The 22,869-nt window shown below is 36.0% G+C and overlaps 1 protein-coding gene across 1 annotated transcript; it reads right to left on the bottom strand.

Moving 5' to 3' along the window:
• Positions 1-9: 9 nt before the first annotated feature.
• On the bottom strand, positions 10-22,840 carry LOC134536925 (transmembrane protein 184C). The gene is made up of 8 exons (XM_063377020.1): positions 22,108-22,840; positions 19,535-19,571; positions 17,773-17,981; positions 11,044-11,118; positions 9,158-9,364; positions 7,411-7,513; positions 6,420-6,597; positions 10-5,454 (listed from the first exon to the last, which is right to left on the bottom strand). The coding sequence occupies exons 1-8, from the start codon at positions 22,359-22,361 to the stop codon at positions 5,123-5,125; spliced, it is 1,395 nt and encodes a 464-aa protein (XP_063233090.1). The 5' UTR covers positions 22,362-22,840; the 3' UTR covers positions 10-5,122.
• Positions 22,841-22,869: the final 29 nt, after the last annotated feature.

Here is a 22,869-nt window from a genome sequence, read left to right on the forward strand (position 1 = left end):
CCCCCCGCAAGCAACAGCACACGAAAAATAATCACTTTTACAACGAGTCCCACTCCGCTCCGATCCTGGGCATATCTAAAGCCGCATCCGCACCGATGGTGTTGCACTACATGATGTTTCAACTCGCCCAGCAACATTTTGTCACGTGACACACTCAAAATGTCACCTGACTTCCCTCTGATTAGACCGACACTGGGTGGAAAAAAATTAATCAAGTTACAATACACAGCATCTACACTTGGAATCTATTGAGTATCCAAAAATACATATATTTCATATTCGTTACAAATGCATACAGCAAGTGAGATTGATACACAAAAACATTTAAATGATATAACAAGTATGAAACCAAAGTTTGGATCTGTTTTTTACAATATAGTACATAATATGCTTTTAAAATGTAGCCAATAATATGTGGTTATGATTACAAGTCATTAAAAATACACTATTTTAATATAACCTAATTATTTTCAACGAAACAATGTTTAATTATTTATGGTTTAAAAAAATGCACTGCTTTCTTTTTTTACAGTTTGCACCCCTCTATTATGGTTCTATAAATATTTCGCTGTGTTATTCATTGATTTTTTTTTTGGACTCCTTTAAAGTGTGTGGGGGGGAGGGGGGTAGAAGTTTCATTGTATGTTTAAATTTGATTAGTAAAATATTCTAGATTCAAAATTCTATTCTGATACAAATATAGGATTTCCAGAAGCCTAGTCTTCAAGTGTCGACAATGTCAACTGACACCGACGTACAACAAAGTCACTCCAGTGCGGACGCGGCTTACTTCACGGTTCTGCCCCAGGTACTCCCTGAATGTTTTGGTGCTAACGTTCTTTGGTTTCCCCGGTTCTTGATTGAGCAAGAAGCGAGAATAGTGACCTTGGACATATAGTACCACGGTTTCCTTACTGGGTCCTTCTCGCAAAGCCTCGGGACACTAATTCACATGGACGGCAAAAGAATGAATCTGCTCAAGCATATGGACGGCCAGCCAGCTACTTCTGCTAATGAAAAAAGCACTTAGGTACTTCCAAGCCATTGTTACCAACTGTAATTACAGACTATCCCACAACAAATCATTCAAGTGGTTTTCATATGGTGACATACATTTACATTTAAATACAATCAATAAAATCAAAAGCAAAATAACAGTGAGCAAACATTTTTGAAAATTAATCCCTTTGGCCATAGAATGAAGCCAGCCTGATAACACAATAAATTAATTCCACAGCTGACCTAAGTGGTGATGATATTTAACTTTTGCCTTTTAACACACTTACAGCTATAAAATTACAAACAATTTCATAAAAGAAAGAAAAAAGTATTTTGGATGAAAACAAAATACCAGTCAAATTATGATTTAATATTTCATTGTAAAACACCAGCTATGTACCATTATCATTTATTCACTATAAAAATATTTACTGTTTTTTTATGATTCAAATAATATTTCAATTTAAATATTTTCTTGAGTATTCACAAACTGAAGTTTATTACAAATATCACAAGTACGCAACTACAATCCAAAATAATAAAAGCTGTATCATAATTACTGAATGATTTTCTTGCGAATTAACAAATTATGTTTGTTGATGAAACGTACATTCTAATAAAGTTTTTTACATGATATGCATTGAATTTTACGAAACTTGTATATTAAAACTGGCACTAGCAATAAATAACCTTTATCTGCACGGCTTACTTAATAAAAGACTCCTTAAAAAAAAAAAAAAAATTCTAACTTTGCATGGTTCATAATTTTATATACTATTAATGAAAGTAAGCGAGTCTCAGTTCTCACCAGTGATGTATAACATCTCACCTGTTAGACAAATCCCAGTTACGTTGCGTAGAGTTATGATGAGTAGTTTTTTTTTGCCCTATTTCTCCAGTTTGCATTTTTTTCTCAAGCTTACACTGGTTCTCACATGTACTCTGCTTTTGATTTACCCATTCCTGTACATTAAAAAATGAACTAAATATTATCAATTTAGGAAATAATTTTTATTAATGAAATTATTTATGTTATAATTACTAATTCATTTATTTATGCACGAATTCTAAAAATGATTAATTTCAACAGAATTCAAAAAGAATAAATCCCACATTTTAAAACAACATTATAATTTAAATTACAGAACTTATTTATTAATATTCAATTTATACGAATAACTTCCAGGAATGAATTCGTATCACAAACAACGTGTTAACACCACACGTATTTTAATACAACCCTTATAAAATTATTGGATTTATATTTTTTTATATTTAGCGAAATTCCACCTCCAAAGGTGGTGAAAAAGGAGTAAATAAGATTTTAGGATAGTTAATTGTATTTCTGAAATAAATTAAGCTTAAGAAAAAATATTGGGTACCAATAATTAACATACGAAAACTACCCACCTCAATTTATATATTTTGCAAAATTCAACCCCTAAAGGGTTAAAAAGGGGTATGATTTTAAGATTAATAATCATAACTCCGTATTTAATTAAGCGTAATGAATAATTTTGCGAAACAATAATGACCATACAAACACTTCTAACCAAAATTTTTGTATTCAGAAATTCCACCCTTAAGGGATTACGAAGGGGTAAGTACGTTTTAAAGATGACATTTTAAATACTCTGTATTTAATTAAGAGTAATGAATGATTTTGGGTAACAATTATGACCATTCAAAAATTTCCACCCGAAAGTTTTGTATTTTCGAAATTCAACCCCTAAGAGGAGAAAAAGGGGTAAGTATATTTTAAAGATTATATAATTTTATCTCCAAATTTAATTAAATGTAATAAATTATAATGAGTACCAATAATAGACACACAAAAACAAACAACCACAATGTTAACATTTTGCGAAATTCAACCCTTAAGGTATGAAAAAGAAGTTTTTTTTTAAGATTATTAATTATAGCTCATAATTTAATGAAGCAAAATAAATGATTTTGGGTACTTAAAGTATTTTAGGCACTATGCATACAGCATTATGAAATACCCACAAATTGCATGTGCAAAACATTGCTTGCAGCAGAGTATAAAACAAAATAATAAAGAAATCCATGCAGAACAATGTACTTTAATGTTACTGGGAAAAAATTTTAAGGACATTTATGGGCCCTTAAGTAACTCAAATTAAATGAAGAACTTGAAAGGATATTAAAGCATACAAACCCTACTTTAATCTTAGGCAAATTAGTGTTAAATAAAAAGTAGCTGCCTAACATTCAAATAACTCTGCTAACAGCTTTGTTAAACGCAACAAGCTACTTCCATTTTGTAAATGTCCGCATAGGTGAAATTTACCTATCCTGAGAAATTGTCTGTGATGTTACAAGAACTATGCAAAAGCATATTCTCACAGTCATTACTCATGTCATATAACTGCAGCTACCTTAACCAAACATATACATACATAAATATATATATATATATATATTTTTTGCTGGATTTCACTAGATTTTCAGATGCACCTTTGTTGTGAATGTCGAACTCACAAAATGAAGTGTAGCATTCAACCAATGACATTCTTTACCAACTAACAATCTCATCAACGTTGGGAAAAGAATAAATAAAGCAGTTTATCTGATGAGACAGTAATCCAGAAAGCTGCACAAAGAAAAAAAAAACAGTATCTGATTTCTTATTACATCAAGATAAAAGTATTAACAACCACAAGTTCACTACAGTATAAGTGAGGCAGCTGTTCATTTCGGAAAGACACCAAGCACTTAAAATGTTATAGACTAGTAAAATATGTGCCCAAAATCTGCTATGTAGTGCCTCAGCTCTTCTCTGTCCATTTACTACGGGAAGGGTGAGGCGGACCACTTCCCCCCCCCCCCCCCCCCCCCCATTTGCGACCCCTCCAATCCCCACACTTCCCAACAAGACAAGAAAGAAGACTGCTATTTTCAAAATCATTGGAAAATAAAGAATAAAGCAAGTAATTTATGCGAGGAGGATATTTATGATGTTGCACAAAAAACAAAGTGACACAATACACAATCATATTTCAGTAATTTACTATTTATCACAAGTGCATCGTATTGTAAATAAAACTAAAAAAAAAAAAGTGCTCTTTTGTCTGTAAGTGCCAAATCTCACTCAGATATTGTGTCACTTCACTTTTGAGTACATTTAGTTACACAAACTGTGCATATTAAAAAAATCTGCATAAAATATGTGACCCATATGCGGTAAATACTGTAGTTTTAACTATAAACAATCTATTAAAAAGTGGGCGTCCTCCTTAAACTTGAACATATTTTATTTATACTATGTTTTTGAAGATATTTTTCTGTATTAAATTTTTCACAGTTGAAAAAAACATGTCTATTTACGAGTCCATTCAAAATTGTCAAGACTTAAGTAATAAAGAATTTTATACCTAAATACTATCTAAGTTCGAACCAATATCACATTTTTGTAAAAAGACCTAACATTTCAACATAGCTACATTATTACATCAACATTATTACTATATTACATAAATCCATCTAAACCAATTTACTTAATAACTTGATACCAACTTGTTCCTTAATGTAGATACTAAACCCTGGTACAAACTTATTATATTTTGCCTTCTCAAATGACCCAACGTAATCCTGCATTAGCTTTATACTGCATTACTGAAGTACGTATTTACTTACGAACATGTTATCTTTCAAAAGAATGTTGTAAATGTCAACATGACTGCACGAAGTGAGCACCAGATACTATCACGAGGTCAACAGAGAATAAACAGCACACGTCACCTCTTCAGAACTGTAAGAACGCGGATCATATCCCTACGAGGGTATCCCACACAAGGGCCAACCGAAACCTTGGCAAACAAACATGGAATATGTAGGCCTTAGTTTTGGAACACTGAAGCCTGCAGCAACTTATTCTTATGCATTAATACACATCATCACTAATTTCAAAAACTATAATCACACAAATCTAATCCCAGTTTCATACGCACAGCCAATGAATCCTGCACATCCAGTATTGAAGATTACATTCAAGTCGATTAATACCAAGAGGACAGGCGTCAGCAATAGATCATGAAGCTCCCCAAACCTGCGCTGAAAAATATAGTTTTTTCCTGTATAGTGAAGGTGACGATGGGAGCCACTACGTGCTGACGGGCTCGTGGCTCTTGTACAGCGTCTCTGCACTGTCGGACAGGTCTACCAGCCTGGCGGTCCCGACGGAGCTCGCCGCCTCCGTCAGGGCGCCGGAGGACGACGCCGACGCGAACTGACGCTGGCCGTCCGACGAGTCCATGCTGTTGTAGTAGCTCGGGGGCCCCGCGTCCTCCAGCCTCGCGGGGGCGCTGTTGTACCCCGGAGCGACGCAGGGGTCCGCCGGAGGCTCCGGCACCAGCAGCTTCGAGCACTCGTTGGTGCTTCCCCCCGCGTACCGGTACATGCCGCGCCCCCTTATGTGCCGGCTCAGCGAGCTGCCTGTAAACCACAACACTCACGCGGTGTTACGCTTGGGAAAAAAAAACACACCCACCCCTCAAAGTAACGCCATTCAATTTACATGGTGTTGAACTAACAACGCCAATAAATTACAGCATGATTTGAAGCAGCACGGTCTTAAATTCGAAGTTGAACTTTATTCTTTCACATGAATTTTTATTTCCCTGTGCGCGTACAATGGAAACAGTATTTGTGTAGCATTAAATGCAATGCAACAAATTAAATAATGTGACGAATAAACAACCACAATATTGCTCTTTCCTCAATAGGTATTCACTTCATTGCGTGCCTATTTTATCTCCGACGATGGCCTGAGCATTCGACCAATGTTTATTTTACTCTATCCCACATGTCAGGGAAAAGCCACAAGCTTTCAGGGCTAGTTTACCTTGTGCCTACCAGGATGCGCTGGCAGCACATCATGGCAGACACACACGTTTGTAAACGACAGTGTCGAGAATTATGTTGAAAGGTTAAATATGGTACTTACCTTAGTTACATGTAGTATTTCAATTTTTATATAATTGTAATTATTAATTAATCTAAAAATGTTACATATATATTAATTTATAAGCATTCATACGGATATTTGTATGTTTTTATTGTCTTGTCCTTTGTTTTGTCCTACTATTTGTGTGTTCTTATAATATTGTTTTGTTCTCTTGTTTTTGTTCTGTTACTGTATTTGTTTTGTACTTGTCCTACATGTTTGTGCCCACCGTTGGAGCCTTGTGCTGTTGGTGCGGCATGTTACAAATAAAAATAAATAAATAAATAAATAAATAAATAAAAAACGAAATAAATAATGTGTGTGTGTCCCGGTAAGCCCTTTAATTTGAGACCAGATATTTGAACATTCGAGCCAGAAACCCTTGCTATGAACCCCGTTTCACGGTTCGCGCGACAAGCGTCGCCGGAGGAATATCTCCCGTCTCGGGACTGACCCACGACGCCGAAGTGCTCCTTGATGTCTCGCTGCACGTCTGACACGTCCCACATGGCGAGGAACGCGCTGCAGCACGACTGCTCGTGCGCGCCGTCGCCGCTCGCATACGGCTTGTGCGAGAAGCTGAAGTGGTGGGCCACCGCCGCCAGGAACATCTCGATGCAGATCAGGAAGTCCTGCCGACAAACACGAGGATGCTCTCCCCGTCACGACGCTTCCCAGCTCGCTCTTTGCCGTTAACCGCAGTTCATCACACCCACTTTCCTATTTTATACACACACACACACACGCTACCTGAAGTCAGGGGCGTAGCCAAGGGGGGGGGGGAGGTTTAGGGGTTCAACCCCCCCCCCCCCCCCAGCACCAAATCTTTAATTAAATTTCTTATTAATCAAACTCAAAACAAATTTTATATTAAAAATTAATTAAAATTTTTACCATTACAATATTTAATATTAAATTACAGAAAACTGCTAAAATAGCACTATTTTTACACCTTAAAATCCAAATTTTCCTTGGGGGAGGACCCATCGCTTTAATGGGGGGGGGGGGGGGGGAGGGGGGGGGGCATGCTTCTTAACACCCCCCCATACACAAATCCTGGCTACGCCACTGCCTGAAGTACCTGGCTTTGCATGGGCTTCACGTTGCCACCGGTGGTTAAAAAAAATGATTTCTGGCTTTCGAGAGAACTTTATTTTATTTCAAACGTAAATTCAAAACAATTTTTCAAAACACAAGTGTCTGTTACAATTTAATAAGTTAATTAATTTTCAGTCTTCATTGTAAGTAAGCAACAAGACTGATATTTCATTTAGTCGGTAAACTGTTAGTAACTGGTTACTAGTAACGGTAAATTTTAAAAATGCACTTTCTTCTATTGCTGTCTAGGCCTGATAATCTACAGAACATATTAAATACTGCTTAAAACTGACAGAAATAGTAAATTTTTTTTACAAATTATACATCTATCCTGATTTGTTTTGTACCTGCAGCTTAGAAGAAATGTCTTTGATAGTTGCCGAGTCTGCTGTATCAAAAACTGAAGATATCACACCCGTATACACCAGGATAGCAATTATCACACCTTGGCTGTGAACAGACAATTCAATACAGTTGAAAAAAAAAAATTAACTTTCAAAGTTTATTTACAGTGACATTTCTAAATCACAGACACATAAATCACCAATGTTAAAGCAGGTTCACCCAATAACATGTTTTTACAAATCTTTTTGTAGATTTCATAACTGTGCATTCTGTATACTTTAGCATCATGGTATATAAACAAAAAAAAGGTGTTTGTACTTATGTACATGCATTAGAAATTACATTTCTTTTTGATTCAAGACACAGAACTATATTAAATTTATTGTAACAAAATTAATTAAATAAATACTCAGTATTCAATATTAACATACACATAACATGTGTATAAAATTAATTACTGGTATATACTTTAGTAAAATAACAGAGATAAATTTTAATTACTAATAAAAATCAATAAATAAGCTGAATATTTATTCTAGTATATTAATATTGATTATTTATTAAATAATAATTTATAATGCAAATAATTTATACCTCACTTATATAAATACACTTGAAAAATTTATAAACACAATTTATATCACTAATATTAACAATAAATTATTAGCACTTTTTACTGAACAAGAGATAATAATTGAGAATAGTAAGGATACAGGTATGATCTCAAATGAACAAAAAAAAAGTATAGAGGAGTATACACACACAAGCAGCTTTATGAGGATTTCGTAGCATCACTGCTGAGTCATTTCTACCTCACCCTGCTGCAGGGGTGTAGCCAGGGGGGGGGGGGGGTAGGGGTTCAACCCCCCCCCCCCCCCTCCTAGCTCCAAATCATTAATTAATTTCTTATTAATCACTCAAACCAATTTCATATTAAAAATTAATAAAAGTTTTAACATTACAATATTTAAATTTAAGTACCAAAAACTGCTAAAATAGCACTATTTTACACCTTAAAATCCAAATTTTCCCAGGGGAGGACCCCCCCCCCTTATGCTTTAATACAGGGGGGGGGGGGCATGCTTCTTAACACCCCCCATACACAAATCTTGGCTACGCCACTGCCCTGCTGTATCCACTTACAGCCATTACAACTAGCATACAGCATGCTACGCTTGGTATCTATCTACCCCTTCCCCCTCCCTTTGCTGTCTTCCCATTCGACCACTAGTGCATGTGTTGGATGGCGCAGCCGCTGACGCACTCCTCCACTACCCCCACCACCTAACTAACTATTCCCCTCATGCAACCAGAGTTTTCTTAACGCTAAAAAATTGTAGCGCCCTCAACAAAGAAGTTTCACTTCCAATATATTAATTCGCGGGTGCGCGGGAAAAAAGGGGATATGTCAAAATGTCATTGTAAATGACACTTATCCCCTTTTTTCACGCAAGAAAACTGTCAGTTTGTGATGTAACTACAAAAGTTCAGTGCCATAGAATAACACACAAGGGTGCTAAACTTAACCCATTCGGACCATTTCGTAGAGCTTGCTCTCCTTTATTCCATACCATAAAAAAAAAACCAAAAAAATAATTTTTGCCAACACTTGACTTATCCCCTTATTCCCGCGCACCCGCGAATTTCAAAGCCATGAAGCATGATGTCAACCAGAACCCACACACTGAATTGTTTGATGATCTCCGCGCACCATCGAGATACAGCGGGACCGACGGACTACAGACTCACAAGAAGGAGAAGAAGACGACGGCCTTGATGCAGAGGAACTTGCTGAGGGGCTTGATACCCTGCAGCTCCGCGATGTTGGCGCGGTAGAACATCACCAGGCAGTACATGGCTATGAACTGCGAGAAGTTGTTGATGGCGATCATGTAGGGGAAGGCGACGTCTCCGCGGAACAGGCCCTCCCCGTACACCCCGCTCAGCTCGCAGATGCTGGAAGGAACCGGAGGGTCAGGGCTTCACGCCTCGTTGTCCAACACCTGGGTCACTGGTGACGACGAGGGGCCATGCGATTAGGGGAGAAGACTTTTTTTGCTATATCTCATCCTTTCAATTGACATTACTACCACCATTTTGAACACATCACATTACAATATTCTCTCAATCCAATTCAAAACTATTAAGAGCCAACAGAATTTTTCCTTTATATTTAACTTACATTCACTTGCCCAGTTTCAAGAAACGATACATAAATTTTTGATTGTAGATGAGATTAGTATGATTGGATGTAGCCTGTTAAAAAAAAAATCAATTTAAGACTTTGTAGTACTATTCCCTCAAGACATGACGAACCTTTTGGTGGATTTTTTTAATATGAAACAACTACCTCCTGTTGATGACAAACCGCTTTATAGTGATAAAACTGAAGGAAGATAATTTTTTTGGAAGGAAACATAACTACAGTGTAAACTCTTTATAACGTCACTCGATTTAACGATCAACTCCTTAAAACGTCGAAATTGGTTTGTTTATCGTGTTTTCTATACAATAATACACTCTATATAGCGTCACACTCATTCTATTTAACGAAAACAATACGGCATTATAAATCATTAAGCAGTACTTTCTAAGTTGCAGAAGTTGATAAGAACTGCAGTTGTGTAACTTATTTTGTTTGCTGTTTTGCTGTTGTATTATCTAGCACGTGTTTACTCCGACTAACGTACCGGAGATTCTAAGAAATTTTGTCTTTTGTTTTTGTATGATGAACTTGCACATGTTTACCTTTGTTACACGTTATCATTATCGCAGTTGCTTACAGACTTTCGAACTGTAAGCATGGTGAGTTAACGAAAATCTTTGTGTATTGATGAGTAAGTATTAGAAAAATAATTTTTATATAATCAAGGTGATCCGGCAGTATCTCAAGATATCAGTAAAATACATAAGAAAATACAATTAAAATATTGGAGCAGCAAATAACATCAGACGAAGATAACAGACTATATGCAATGTGTTGTTATTTGTATGAATATTAATGTTCATGTGTAAAATGTGTATTGTATTAGAAAATACCTATTATTAAAGTATAGAAAAAAGATATCTTTTATTTCTCTCCATTTAACGATCACACACTATAAAGCCGAAAAATGCTGTCCATTAAGTGTCGTTATATAGAGTTTACACTGTATTTCCATAAAATAAACTCAAAATTCATTGTTTTGAACACACACAATTATTATGTTTACAGATATATATTTTTTTACTTCTTAGCTGAAAAAATAATAATAATAAGTGAGTCCTAGTTTTAGGAGAAGCATGAGATAATTCCTCCCACATATACATAATTTCTGTAAATTACACAGTAAACCTCTTTTGCATTTGTTATTTCGTCACAAGAGAAATTTACTAAGTGTGATACAATTGCTGCTAAACAAAAAAGTAATGCAAGGCAACGCTCGCCATGTTTGTACCTAAATAACTTCAATTTTACAGCAGTTTCAGTGTACAGCAAGGCACATCAATTCACATTTGCCACATGTTTAACATGCAGAATTAAAATTATTCTTTTTTGCAATTTATTCAAACACTAAATACACAACTGTGAAATGTATCCGAGACATAATGCAACACAAACTCGCAGCATATAAGAATGAGATGCTAATACTCACAAAGAGATGAATGACGTGACTGGCCTCACGACCGTATACTGTAGTATTCCATGCTTGCAATTGTGGACAAAGTCCCTGAAAAAAACCAGACATCTGACTTACAACAGTGAAGTACAAGAATAAAACATGTCACCTTGATGTGGCAAAGGTTGGAGGTTCGATCGCTGTGTCCTGGTGCGACTAAAATTCATTAGCACAGAATCAACTCGCTACTGGTTCGTGACCCCCTATAACCTCAGAGGTCTTGCCTCTCGCCCCAAGCCTCTATGCAAATTGAGTGGTCTTATAGCAGCGTGGGCCGGTGAAATTCTTGAGCACTATTGAATCTCTAGTTTTTGAGACATTTGAAATTTGAGAAAAAAAAAGATCTGAAGAAAAATATTGAATTCCATAATTCAACACAGACAACAATGAAGTTGACAAGGTCTATTTGTGTTTTTATTAGTACTTATTCCATTATCGTTCCCAAAGGTAATGTACTTTTAATATGTAATACTGTAAATAAAAATATAATTATTGATTTGGGATACTTAGCTCACGTAAAGAGCATGATTTAACACCATTGTAAATATTTTTTTTTTATTTCTTGTACATTATTTCATTTTTGACTTTTCAGGCCAATATTTGTATTCAAAGACTAGATTCAAGATACCGTATTTACCTGAATGTAGTGCTATGATTTTTACAAAAAATTGTGAACACTAAAAGTTAGGGTTGAATTTATAATCGCAAACTTGTATCTTGCCATTGGGAAAATTTTACTAGCGGGAAAACTCATGCTCTGCCTCTTAAATTTGTCACTTATGCCACTTTAGACAGTTTAATTATCGCTTCCTGAACCACTTCACAGGCGTAACAGATGAGAGATGCAGGATGTAGGAGAGGGTGGAAATGGAGTTTGTCGCTGGGTTATTTTCTTCTTTTATATGTGTCTGCTGGGAAAAACAAATTCCCCCCCCTCCCCTCCTTCACTCTCTCAACCACCCAGCCAACCTCTGTATATCACCACATTACAGCCACCGCTTTTGAACTACAGTCATAAAACACTATTTGTTTTCTAATAGCAGCTTGGTGTTTTAAAAGAGACCACATAAATCACTCTACTGATGAAAGTAGCACTAGAAGCGGTGTAGTAAATACAGAAAAAAATGAATTGATTTAAATAATTTTCAAGTGCTATGTACTTGAATTGAGATTTCCAATCCATAAAGTCTTTTTCATAAACTCATAATTAATAAGTACTTTGTCACATTATATTTAAAGTTGCATTATTTTAAGGTAAATATGGCACTATTTGAGATACCAATTCAAGATTTGGTTTTGAGTACATTATGATTCGACCCACAACTAGGCAAACCCAGGGTGTCTACCAGATCTAGTAAATGAAATTCCCTGATTTTTCCAGGTTTTCCAGGTCTAAAACTGAACTTTTCCAGGTTTTCTGTAACACAATTACGACATTCCACGAAACTGAAAAAACTGCATAACAGTACAGTGACGGGTTTCAAAGTATTTCAACTCACTTAAATTAGTAAAAAAAAATACCTTCTTCCAGACGTGGCCAAAGTGACTCAATTGATGGCAAATAAAACATGCTGCTACAAATATTTCACACACTTACTTTTGCAAAAAACATAAGTAAAAGGAAGCTTCCATCAATTTCGCAGTGACTCAACTTTTGCGTCTATTGCACTTGCTTCAGAACGAGCCAAATCCAACACTCGAGCCTTCTTCAACTGCAATGCCTTGATCTACTCTTCAACTCTTCTTTTTCTGCCTTCTTCTTGTCTGTAGCTTCCTTTTCTTTTTGTTTTGTTTGCAGGGCTTCCTTACGCCTACAACTAGCATTTCTTACATACTGTAACACTGACTTGGTGATATCAACATGTTCTACACCTCCAGAACGTTGAACAAAGTCGTACACTTGTCTTTGTGCAATCAGTGTTTCTTCCTGCAAGTTTTCAGTCAGCAGATTAGAATTCACTGAAAATCCTCTTTCCAATGACGCATTTCCATGGGAAAGTACCAACATCATCCTCACAAACTTTAGAAGGCCTGTTTTGGCAGCTACTGTATGTGCCTTATGAATGAGCATCCACAAGTGATCAAGGCGTCAGTCTTCTCGAGAAAAAGACGAGAACAGTGCTTCAGAATCTTGCGAGGAACATACCAACTGATATGATCACTCAATGTTATCAGCTTCTTGTCCTTATAGCCACTTGTTTTGAAGACAACATTCTAAACTGTAATTCACACGCTGTTTCCTCACACCCGAATTTAAAGCCACAGACGGACATAAGCAGGAAATTCCCTTGGTAAGTTTGTACTTTAGGGGACTTTTGTCTTGAAGTTTTTTTACCATAACCTTTAGACAAGTCCTAACATCATTTTTCAGTAACAGGACAGACTTTACTGGTACTTTCTCTTTCTTGATGGTATGGCGTACTGCATAACCCAACTTGATATTGTTAGCAGTCAATAGATTTTCCTGGTTATCTACATCCAATCGAGATACATTGCGTTTCTCCCTAAAGCTCTTCAATACCTCTGGTTTCAAAAATTTTCCTGCCAAAGCTAATAAAATGTCTACCAGTGAATCATAGAGAAAAGGTGCCATGAGTGCTTCACTTTGGAACATTGTGAGAAACAATTCCAGCTCTGATGCCAAAGAGTAGAAGAATGTCAATTTTACTTCTAGAAGATTATCTTCAAGAGCACTTTTCACTACACTGAAAGAGACAGATGAAATAGAAACTTCATTAACAAATTTCTTTAGGTGGGGTAACGTTTTCATGGCACGCTCAGCAACTGCAGTATTCCATCTGATTGCACAAAATGTATTGGAAAAAAGCTCTGATCCAGTTATTCTAATGTAATCTGCCCTCCTTGCAGGTACATGCATAAACAAATAGTAACTGTGACTGAAAAAACTAACAACCTCCAATTGTATAGCAGAAATTCCAGTTTTGAAAGCACCATGGACCGTATGAAGCCCACAGCTATCAATTTCTAGCAACGATGGCGAATCTTCACCAAAAGTGTCTGTGATATGTATTTTCAAAGCTAACAAAAATGCCCAGTTTACGTTGAGGGCATCCATAGATACTTACAATTAAATGCACCTGTCGGTATAATCAGAACGTGGGAAGCACATGCTGCAGTACGTACGTCAGCAGGATAACAGACCAGCTTGAACCAGTTTGTATCACGTGATTTAACGCCACTTCCGAATCCGATGGTAAATAAAAGAAAATGGACGTGGGAACTGTTCGTTATTTTCCATTCAAAAAGAAAAAAATGGGACGCGATACACTTGATGCTACGTCAATGCAAGCAGATCAATAAACAAAAAACGTATTGCCAACTACAACCTACCAAACAAAATTTCCCTGGTTTTTCCCTGATTATTCCCTGATTTTTCCAGGTTTTCCAGGTTTTCCAGGGTCAGTAGACACCCTAAACCCTATACCTTTACCATAACATAATGAATACAGTACTTAAGAGGCCTATTATGTAGAGATGGTGAACTAATTCAATGCTTACATCTAAAAAAATACATCTCCATGAGACAGTTACTGGAATTTGAAATGTTTTGAACTGATGTCCATCAATTTGTATGTTGTGCATGATGAGTCTCAGGAGGCCACATTCATTATCACCACCAGAACGTGCATAGTGCAAATAGTAGTGCCACGCTACTAACGTGCAGAGGAAGCTCACGCAGCCATGACAACAGAGCAATGTCTAGCACACTGCCTGGCTAGAGCACGCATTGCACTTTTGCTGGGCCAATTCCAACAGAGTTGTTTCAACAACCAAAAAGAATGCACTATGTACTGTTCAAATTTATATCCAACAGCTACAGTACCCGGCGTTGCCCGGGCTGAACACAGGGTGCTATAGTGTTCGCGAGTTAAAATTAATGGATATCGCGAAAATATTCTCCGTGTTCAAATATCTATTATGTCTATCAATTTTCATGGCAATCAGTTGAACGGTTTAGAAGTTGATGCGCTGCAGCGCCATCTAATAACGAGTTACAAAAAATTAATACCTTCTCCATGAAAAAATAAAAAAAAAATTTGATGTGCCAACGTTCATGGCAATCGGTCAACCGGTGTCGAGTTTATCAACGTCATACATACCAACATCCTATGTTTTACATATATACACACATTAATTTTACAATTAATTTTCAGCTCATCCTAAAAATTCCTGTCGTAAACACTATATATACAAACCATGTTAAAAAAACCATTTCAATTTTCAACACACAAAAAAAAAAGTGACGTTACCTTGGTTACTGAAATATTGTTCCAGGATTTGTCAAGTCAATTTAGCATGAAAAATAAGTTTTAAAGTTAAATTTTTTTTAGTGTAAAAAATTACTATACAAACTATGTCTAATTTAATTTTTTGACCACAACGCAAAATAAACTAAACAAGAGTAAAATAGTAATTTTTGACAGTAGGTAACAAAAAAAAAATCTGTAAACACACAATACAAACATGAAATCCTTAGATAATTAGAAAAACTTTTCACTAGAAAAAAATCTTGAATTGGTAAATTAATTGTAAAAAAATTATGAATTTTCGCACAGTAAATAATAAGTACAAATTCAAAAAGCCTACAATAAGATTTTATCATGAATCAGTTTTATATATTAAAAAATTAATCCATATCCCGTCTGAGGAACAGAGCAAACAAAATCAAATCTAATTTTCTTTCTTAACTTAAAATAATTTTTAAAATAGTGTATCGCGAAGTTAGGTTTTGTTGTTGTTATGTTATAAGATCAGTATCTTATACTCCTGCTAAATTTCCATAGTACTATATAAGTACGTAGTAATAAGCCAATATCATTCTCTTTAGTCCATACTGTATACCTACATTGTATTACTGGTAAACATGACATGCACAAATTCATAACAGATGTATATAATAATAAAAAAAAATTTAATCTGTACAAAATAAATTAAAAAAATTCTGATACTTATTACATTTTACAGATATGAACATTTTATTTTGTAGCAAATGTATATTTCAGTTTCTTAATGTCTCACTTTGATTTTAATATGCTTTTGTATATATATGAGGGGGGACCCAAATAAAAACCAGACTGAGAGTGCACTGCCATTCATAGACGTAGTAGAGAGTTCTCCCACTAGATGAGGTTAGTAGATATCTTCACTAAACAGCTGCCCAGACGGCATCAGTTTGTAAGTTAATGTTTGATTGTAGTATTGTTTTTCCTCTTACTGTTCTGGAGTTGCGCCTGCGAAGTTGATATGGCAGATTTAAAAGAACAAAGAGTATGTTCGAAATTTTGCTTCATGCTTGAAAAATCGGCAACGGAAGCTTACCAAATGCTTCAACAGCTTTCAAGGAGGATGCTATGAGCCGCACACAAGTTTTAGATTGGTTTGGGTGCTTTAAATGTGTTGAGATGAGTGTTGACCACATGATCGTTCTGGGCACACCTTCATCATCTTAAAATGATGAAAACATTGAAAAAAATCAACGAGGATCATCGTTTCACAATCAACAAATTTTCAGAAGATCGCAGGAGTGAGTTGGAGATCATGCCAGCGGATTTTAACAGAGGATTTGCAAATGAGATGTGTTGACACTAAATTTGTTCCTCACCTTCTCAAACAGGATAAAATTTGAAAATTTGACTGAATTTGAGCCCGGACCTGAAAAAAAAAGAATGCAAGTGATCCAAACTTTTTGATCAAAGTTGGTGTTGCAGATGAGCCCCAGAAACCAAGCAAGCGTTGAATGTTAAGACGATGATCAACGTCTTTTTTGATGTTGGTGGAATTGTGAGCAGGGAATTTGTTCCTCCTGGCCAGACTGTTAACCAGCACTTTTATTTAAAAGTTTTAAGACATTTGCGAGAGGATGTGCGGAGAAAACGTCCGAAACTTAGGCAATCAGGTGACTGGTTCCTTCATCACGACAACGCCCCCGCACACACAGCCTTACGAATGAACCCCTATTCTGCCTCTTAGGGTGGTCTGTCGTACCCCACCCTTCGTATTCGCCAGACCTAGCCCCGTACGAATTTTTCCTGTTCCCGAGAATGAAGAAAAATCTAAAAGGGAAGCGTTTTGATGAAGTGGAGGCGGTAAAAACAGCTTCACAAAGGGCACTGGAGGATATCAAAGTTGAAGAATTCCAGAGGTACTTCAAACCGTGGGAAAAAAGATTTGACAAGTGCATCTCATCTAATGGAGAGTACTTTGAAGGTGACTGAAGAAATATTGTAAAGAAGGTAACGAATAAATTTTTTATGACAAAAATCAGGTTTTTTTTTGGGTCCCCCCTCATAAACAGCAACCATTACAATGAATCACGTAAACATAACTTGAGTCGTGTATTTCCAAAACTGGCCATCCCCTTCAGAAACAGTTTTGCGAGAAATCGAGGAAAACTGTTTACTCAATTCCATGATGTGGCATTCAAGACGGTTTATTAAATGTATATGGCCGCTTTTGTAATTAACTGCTCCTTATTCACTGTGGGTTACCATGGAATTTGATTTTCTAGAACAATACTTTTTTTTTTGTGGAGATGGCCGGTTTCGGAAATACACGACTCACTTGTTCCACAGCCTTATAGTATCTACTACGATTAAAGGCTGAATGGAATAGATAAATAAATAAAATCACATTATTTGACTAATCATTAATGAAAATTTGGAAGTAAAAATAATGAAGGCTCACCTGCCCATCTCCCAGTCGCTCAAGTAGCAGAACGGGAAGATGTGCTTCACTTGTTCCTTCTGCTCCAAGTTTGCTTCGAAGTTGTGGTTGGACGTGAGGTTCAAGTAGTTCAACAGGTACACCATGAAGTTGTAGATGACATAGGCCTCGTAGCACTCCCGCAACGAGTCCATGTAGATGGACTCCTCGGGAAACAGCAGTCCCAGCCACTGGAACGAGAACACACACACGAGAGGATCATTCAACTATGCAAGAACCTTTCGCAGCACTGCCAACTTCCCAGCAAACCCATCAGTAATCACACTCATGCACACAATAAAACAAGCTTTATGTAGTTTTATGCCGAATACTAGACTCTACAATTTAACACTCACTCCTATACAGCAAAAATTGATCCTTAAATAATTTTGAGGAATAACATATTTATTAGATGTACTTTACAAACTATTTACCTTCTTATTACAGAATTGTAAGAAAAACTTACCAGGCATGTCTTATGCATTGAAAGTGTCAGACAGATTACATCGAAAAATTCACAGAGCAACTGAAGGTAGAAACATCATAATTTGCAGGTTATCCTGAAAGTGTTTCAGTTGTGGTACGATACTGATATGTCATTGTTCTCAGTGTGGTTTCGTAACAAGATAAAAAAACACTATGCATAATTTTCTTGGATGTTTTACAAATGACATGTTACTGATGATAACAGAGCACAATAAACACAAACATTTACATCGAAAAAACAAATTTAAGTGATATCCTTGGCTAAACGAATATCAGATGATGAAATTATTTAAAGTTTATGGTCGAGGGAACTATTTTAAAGCTGAGCTAATGGTACCACTGAGTGACCAGACTGTTCTTCCACGACCCATCGTGCTCACACTCTTATTTCAGTTCATTTCCCTGAGTTTTTCCTGTTCTCCCTGTCCTACCTAACTTTCTCCCCCCTGTCTGTCTGACAAGATAAAAGTCATATTACTAGGGATGGTATTCCAAGACGGTCAAGTAAGGTAACAAATAAGTACTGCCTTGTTGGGATACAACAGTAAACTAATCTGCGGGCCGTATTCCAGAACATGTCCAAACCAAATCCCAGTAAGGAAACATGGCAACCATTTTCATAAATGGTGCCCTGTGCGAGACTAGAGACTTGTTTCGACGCATTCTTGCGCATGTTTCGCAACCATTGATACAATTGTTACTGCAAAAATACTAGAGATAGCAGCACCATCGCACAAAAATATAATTGCCTTTCTGATCTTCTCAAGTACCGGTAGGTACTGTTTAAGTTTCGATTATTTCTTGTTATGACCATGTATTCCAGGATAGTTTCGCTACCTATCATAAAGTTTCATTTGGCACACCAACACACTTGGTGTGTCCTCCGATTATCATAAAAATGACTATATACAAATTAATGGCGCCAGACGCGAGTCCGCCATCTGAACGAAATCAACAAGAAAGTGAGCTCTGAATGCATGGAATTTGGCCAACAGACAAATGTAAAGGAAAAGGATAATTATTGTATAAGTGCAAAAAATAAATAAATAAATCCCAGAACTACTCTAAACATCACAATGCCAAAAAGAGCCTGGAAGATTCCCTGCATAGTCTGGTATTGAAATGTTCCCAAACAGTGATATGCTATTTTTATAAAATATGCCTAAGTGGATTTCATGATTTGCAAAATTTATCGTTAACTGTATAATAACTTATTTTTTACTCTGAGCTGTAACCCATATTTTAATATCTTACTTACAGCATTCAATGCATAGATAGGAACCATCCAGAGAATTCTGAAACACAAACAAAAGTTGATTTAAACAGAAGGAAGAAAAAAAAAACACGATTAAATAACTCATAACATTTATGGCCACCTAAGCTTCAAAATTTGTAGAAGCCCAGTCTTTAGTAACATCAAAAACCTGCAAAAAGTTTACAAAGTAATCAAACAAACATAATTTGTGTTATCTAATAATATCTGACAGCATTAATTAACAGCCAGCTATAGTGAGCAATTTGAGGTCTTGCCACAATGGGATGGTCCTAGGATGTGCTGATACTTCCAGATAAACCATTTTCTGAAATTTTGCTGGCCCATGTCACACGTGACGTCACTCCAGCATGCTGTGACCACTATGTGCTGTGACATTGTGATCGAGATGGCTAACTTTAACTTGAGGCTGGCAGATGTTCAGCAGTGATTCTGTAAATTTTAAGAGTCGCTGCTGTTCCGTAAAAAAACTAATAGAATTATAAAAGTGGTGTTTTTCAATACAACAGACTTTTCTTTATTTATCCTGAAAACAGCGTTCAAAAATCCTACTAGATTCTGAGAAATTATATTTTTTAGGTTAAATTAGGTAGCCTATGCAGTGACGTGGCCTCCGGCCCATTTTGTGCTCTAATAGCACAGCCGAGACTTTTTTCAACAAGAAATATCCTTGATCCTGTTGTCATTTCTATACATACTGTATTATTGATATTAGCTGCAACTTGATATTGTGGTTCTTCAGAGATCATTAGAAATATACCTAGTGTAGCTGATGCTATTTTCAAAAAGACAGGATTTAAATGTCAATAGCCTACATTATGAAACTTTAATTGGTTTTCCATTTCAAGTGAATATAGAATAATATTAAACAATATTCAATTTGGGAATAGGTGGAAAACAGTTGTGGCCCTGGCTGTAACGTAGGTACTGACATTAAAAGTCCTGTCTTTTTGAAAATAGCATCAGCTACGCTATATTTATAATGATCCCTGGAGAACCACAATATCAAGTTGCAGAAAACAGTATCGACAACAACAGGATTAAGGATATCTTTCATTGAAAACATTCTCAGCTCTGCTATTAAAGCACAACGGGGCAGCGGTCGCATAACTGCACAGACTACTTAATTTTACCTATTAATAGCTGTTTCTTAGAATCCAGTTGGAATTTTCAAATGCTGTTTCCGCAATAAATAGAGGAATGTTTGTAGTAATGAATAAATGCATTTTTGTAATTCTATTATTTTTTAACAGAAATGCTGCGACTCTTACAATTTACCAGTGATTTGTCTAATTTTAAAACGTGTGTCTAACAGATTAGCACTTCCTAGTAATAGAAGTTATTACCATGATATAAGGCACACATATTATGCTTCAAATGTTTACTTTTTTATTTATGATTAGTACTGTTTGAAGTGCAAGGGCGTGAACATCATCTGAGATATAGGCCTAGTCGTGCTTGTCTTGAATTTCCTTATTTATTACAATCATTCTGCAAGTTAATTAAATTTAATCTCACTTTTACATAATTCAAGCACTAGCATGGCATTTATTGTAGCACGCAAATGCATTCTAACCAGTACAATGCCGTTATATGTCCACTGTCTACTCTAAAAAAAGGGAAAAACCCAAAAATGAATTTAGTCACTTCCTTTTTTATCTCTAATGATTATATTGAATATATTTACTCAATTCATTGTCTCATTTCTAATGATTCTGTCGAGGCGCAGCCAGGTATTTGCAAGAACTTCATGTGTAATTACCCATTTTACATTTACCTGTGCGGTAACTCGGTGATCACCATGCTAGAGTCCCGGTAAAAGACGTACTGGTAAAATTCCGTATCATGCATCCAAGTTTATACCTGGATAATGATGGCATGATCCTGTATATATTGATCCTATGGTACATGATGCTTGCTGTTTTAACTTGGTACGTCAAAAGATCCTGGACATAAAAAAAACTTGTGATATAATAATGAATTATGATCGTAAGTAGAATACCTACGAAAGAAAAAATTCCACAGGAATTTCTGGAGAACTACTGGATCATGTTGTAGCTAATATTATGTAAACAGTTGAACTGCGACAGGATAAGGGATACCTCTTGCAGAAAACAATTCTGGCCACGCTATTGAAGCAAATCTACATCACTGTATTTACATTGCAAGTATTATTTACAATAATTTCACACCATCCCTTAAACCAAAAATACCATTAAACTTTCATCTGGATTCGATCATGGTGGCGGTCAAATTACCACACCGGCAAACGTTAAATTTTTGATTACATAATGGGTTCTTTAAAATATCTAAATGTGTCTTAAGAGAATCATTAGAACTAAAACAAGGAAATGAATAAATATATTTATGGTGTTCCCTTTGTTTTCTATAGTCGTACCCCTACAGTAGACAATTACCGTAGTTAGCATCGTCACATTGTATCACGGCCTTTAGGAATGATCTGCCAAACTGTTAACTACTATAATGTTTTAAGAACTAAGTAGAATATAGTCCACAAACGAGTGAACTTAAGTGAGACAAGTAAATTTCTCCCTCACCTGATAATATGCTTCTGTAGTGCCGGGTTAGTGTAGTGAACTATGTGCTGCACGATCCCCCAGAAAGATATTGGCAGAGCCATCATTACAAACAGCCCGCCGATAAGGGTAACTTGCTCTTCCTTCGTGAAGCCATCCTGGGCTGCCTTCAGTATCATTAAAGGCAGGAGGACCAGAATTATAACTACATAACCAACCATTACCACCACTCGTATCCACAGCTTCCATTTTCTTAATATCTCTCTTCCACACATTTTTGTCACCAAAATTGTGCATTTGATCTTGTCAAATGAAATAATACACAAATAGAAAAAAACTACATTATAATACAAGCTGCAATTTGCTTAGGAACGAACAGTATACTTTTTTCACCGTATTATACCGAACATTGCTGGCTATTAACAAGGCTGTAATTCATTGACGTAATGATTATATTACAATTTGCAGTTGAACAGGTTTCGTAACATTTTTTGGTTTTTTTCTCTTTCAAAACAATAACAGGTTGAAATCGTAGAGCAAACATTCCGGTAGTAAACGTACCCAAAACTGCGCAAAAGCCAAATTGGTGTCTCAACTCTTGATTACTGTTTTTTACGTCTCTTCTATGTTGTAATTATATTAATATAATGTGATACGAATAAATTTGCTAATAAGTCTTGCAAAATGCAGGAGAAAATAAGCTGTCACCAAATTTACTTCAGTGACTTTTCTTCCTCAGATTTGCTCTGTGATTGCATTGTTAAATTATATTGTCCTATTTGA

Source organism: Bacillus rossius, chromosome 11 (assembly GCF_032445375.1).
Source record: "Bacillus rossius redtenbacheri isolate Brsri chromosome 11, Brsri_v3, whole genome shotgun sequence".
Classification (NCBI taxonomy): Eukaryota; Metazoa; Arthropoda; class Insecta; order Phasmatodea; family Bacillidae; genus Bacillus; species Bacillus rossius.

Coding starts and splice junctions, on each gene's coding strand:
- LOC134536925 (XM_063377020.1), bottom strand. CDS start 22,361: ATGTGTGGAAGAGAGATATTAAGAAAATGGAAGCTGTGGATACGAGTG. Junction 19,572..22,107: donor CTACAGAAGCATATTATCAG/GTGAGGGAGAAA, acceptor TTTGTGTTTCAG/AATTCTCTGGATGGTTCCTA. Junction 9,365..11,043: donor GTCACGTCATTCATCTCTTT/GTGAGTATTAGC, acceptor GGTTCCTTCCAG/CATCTGCGAGCTGAGCGGGG.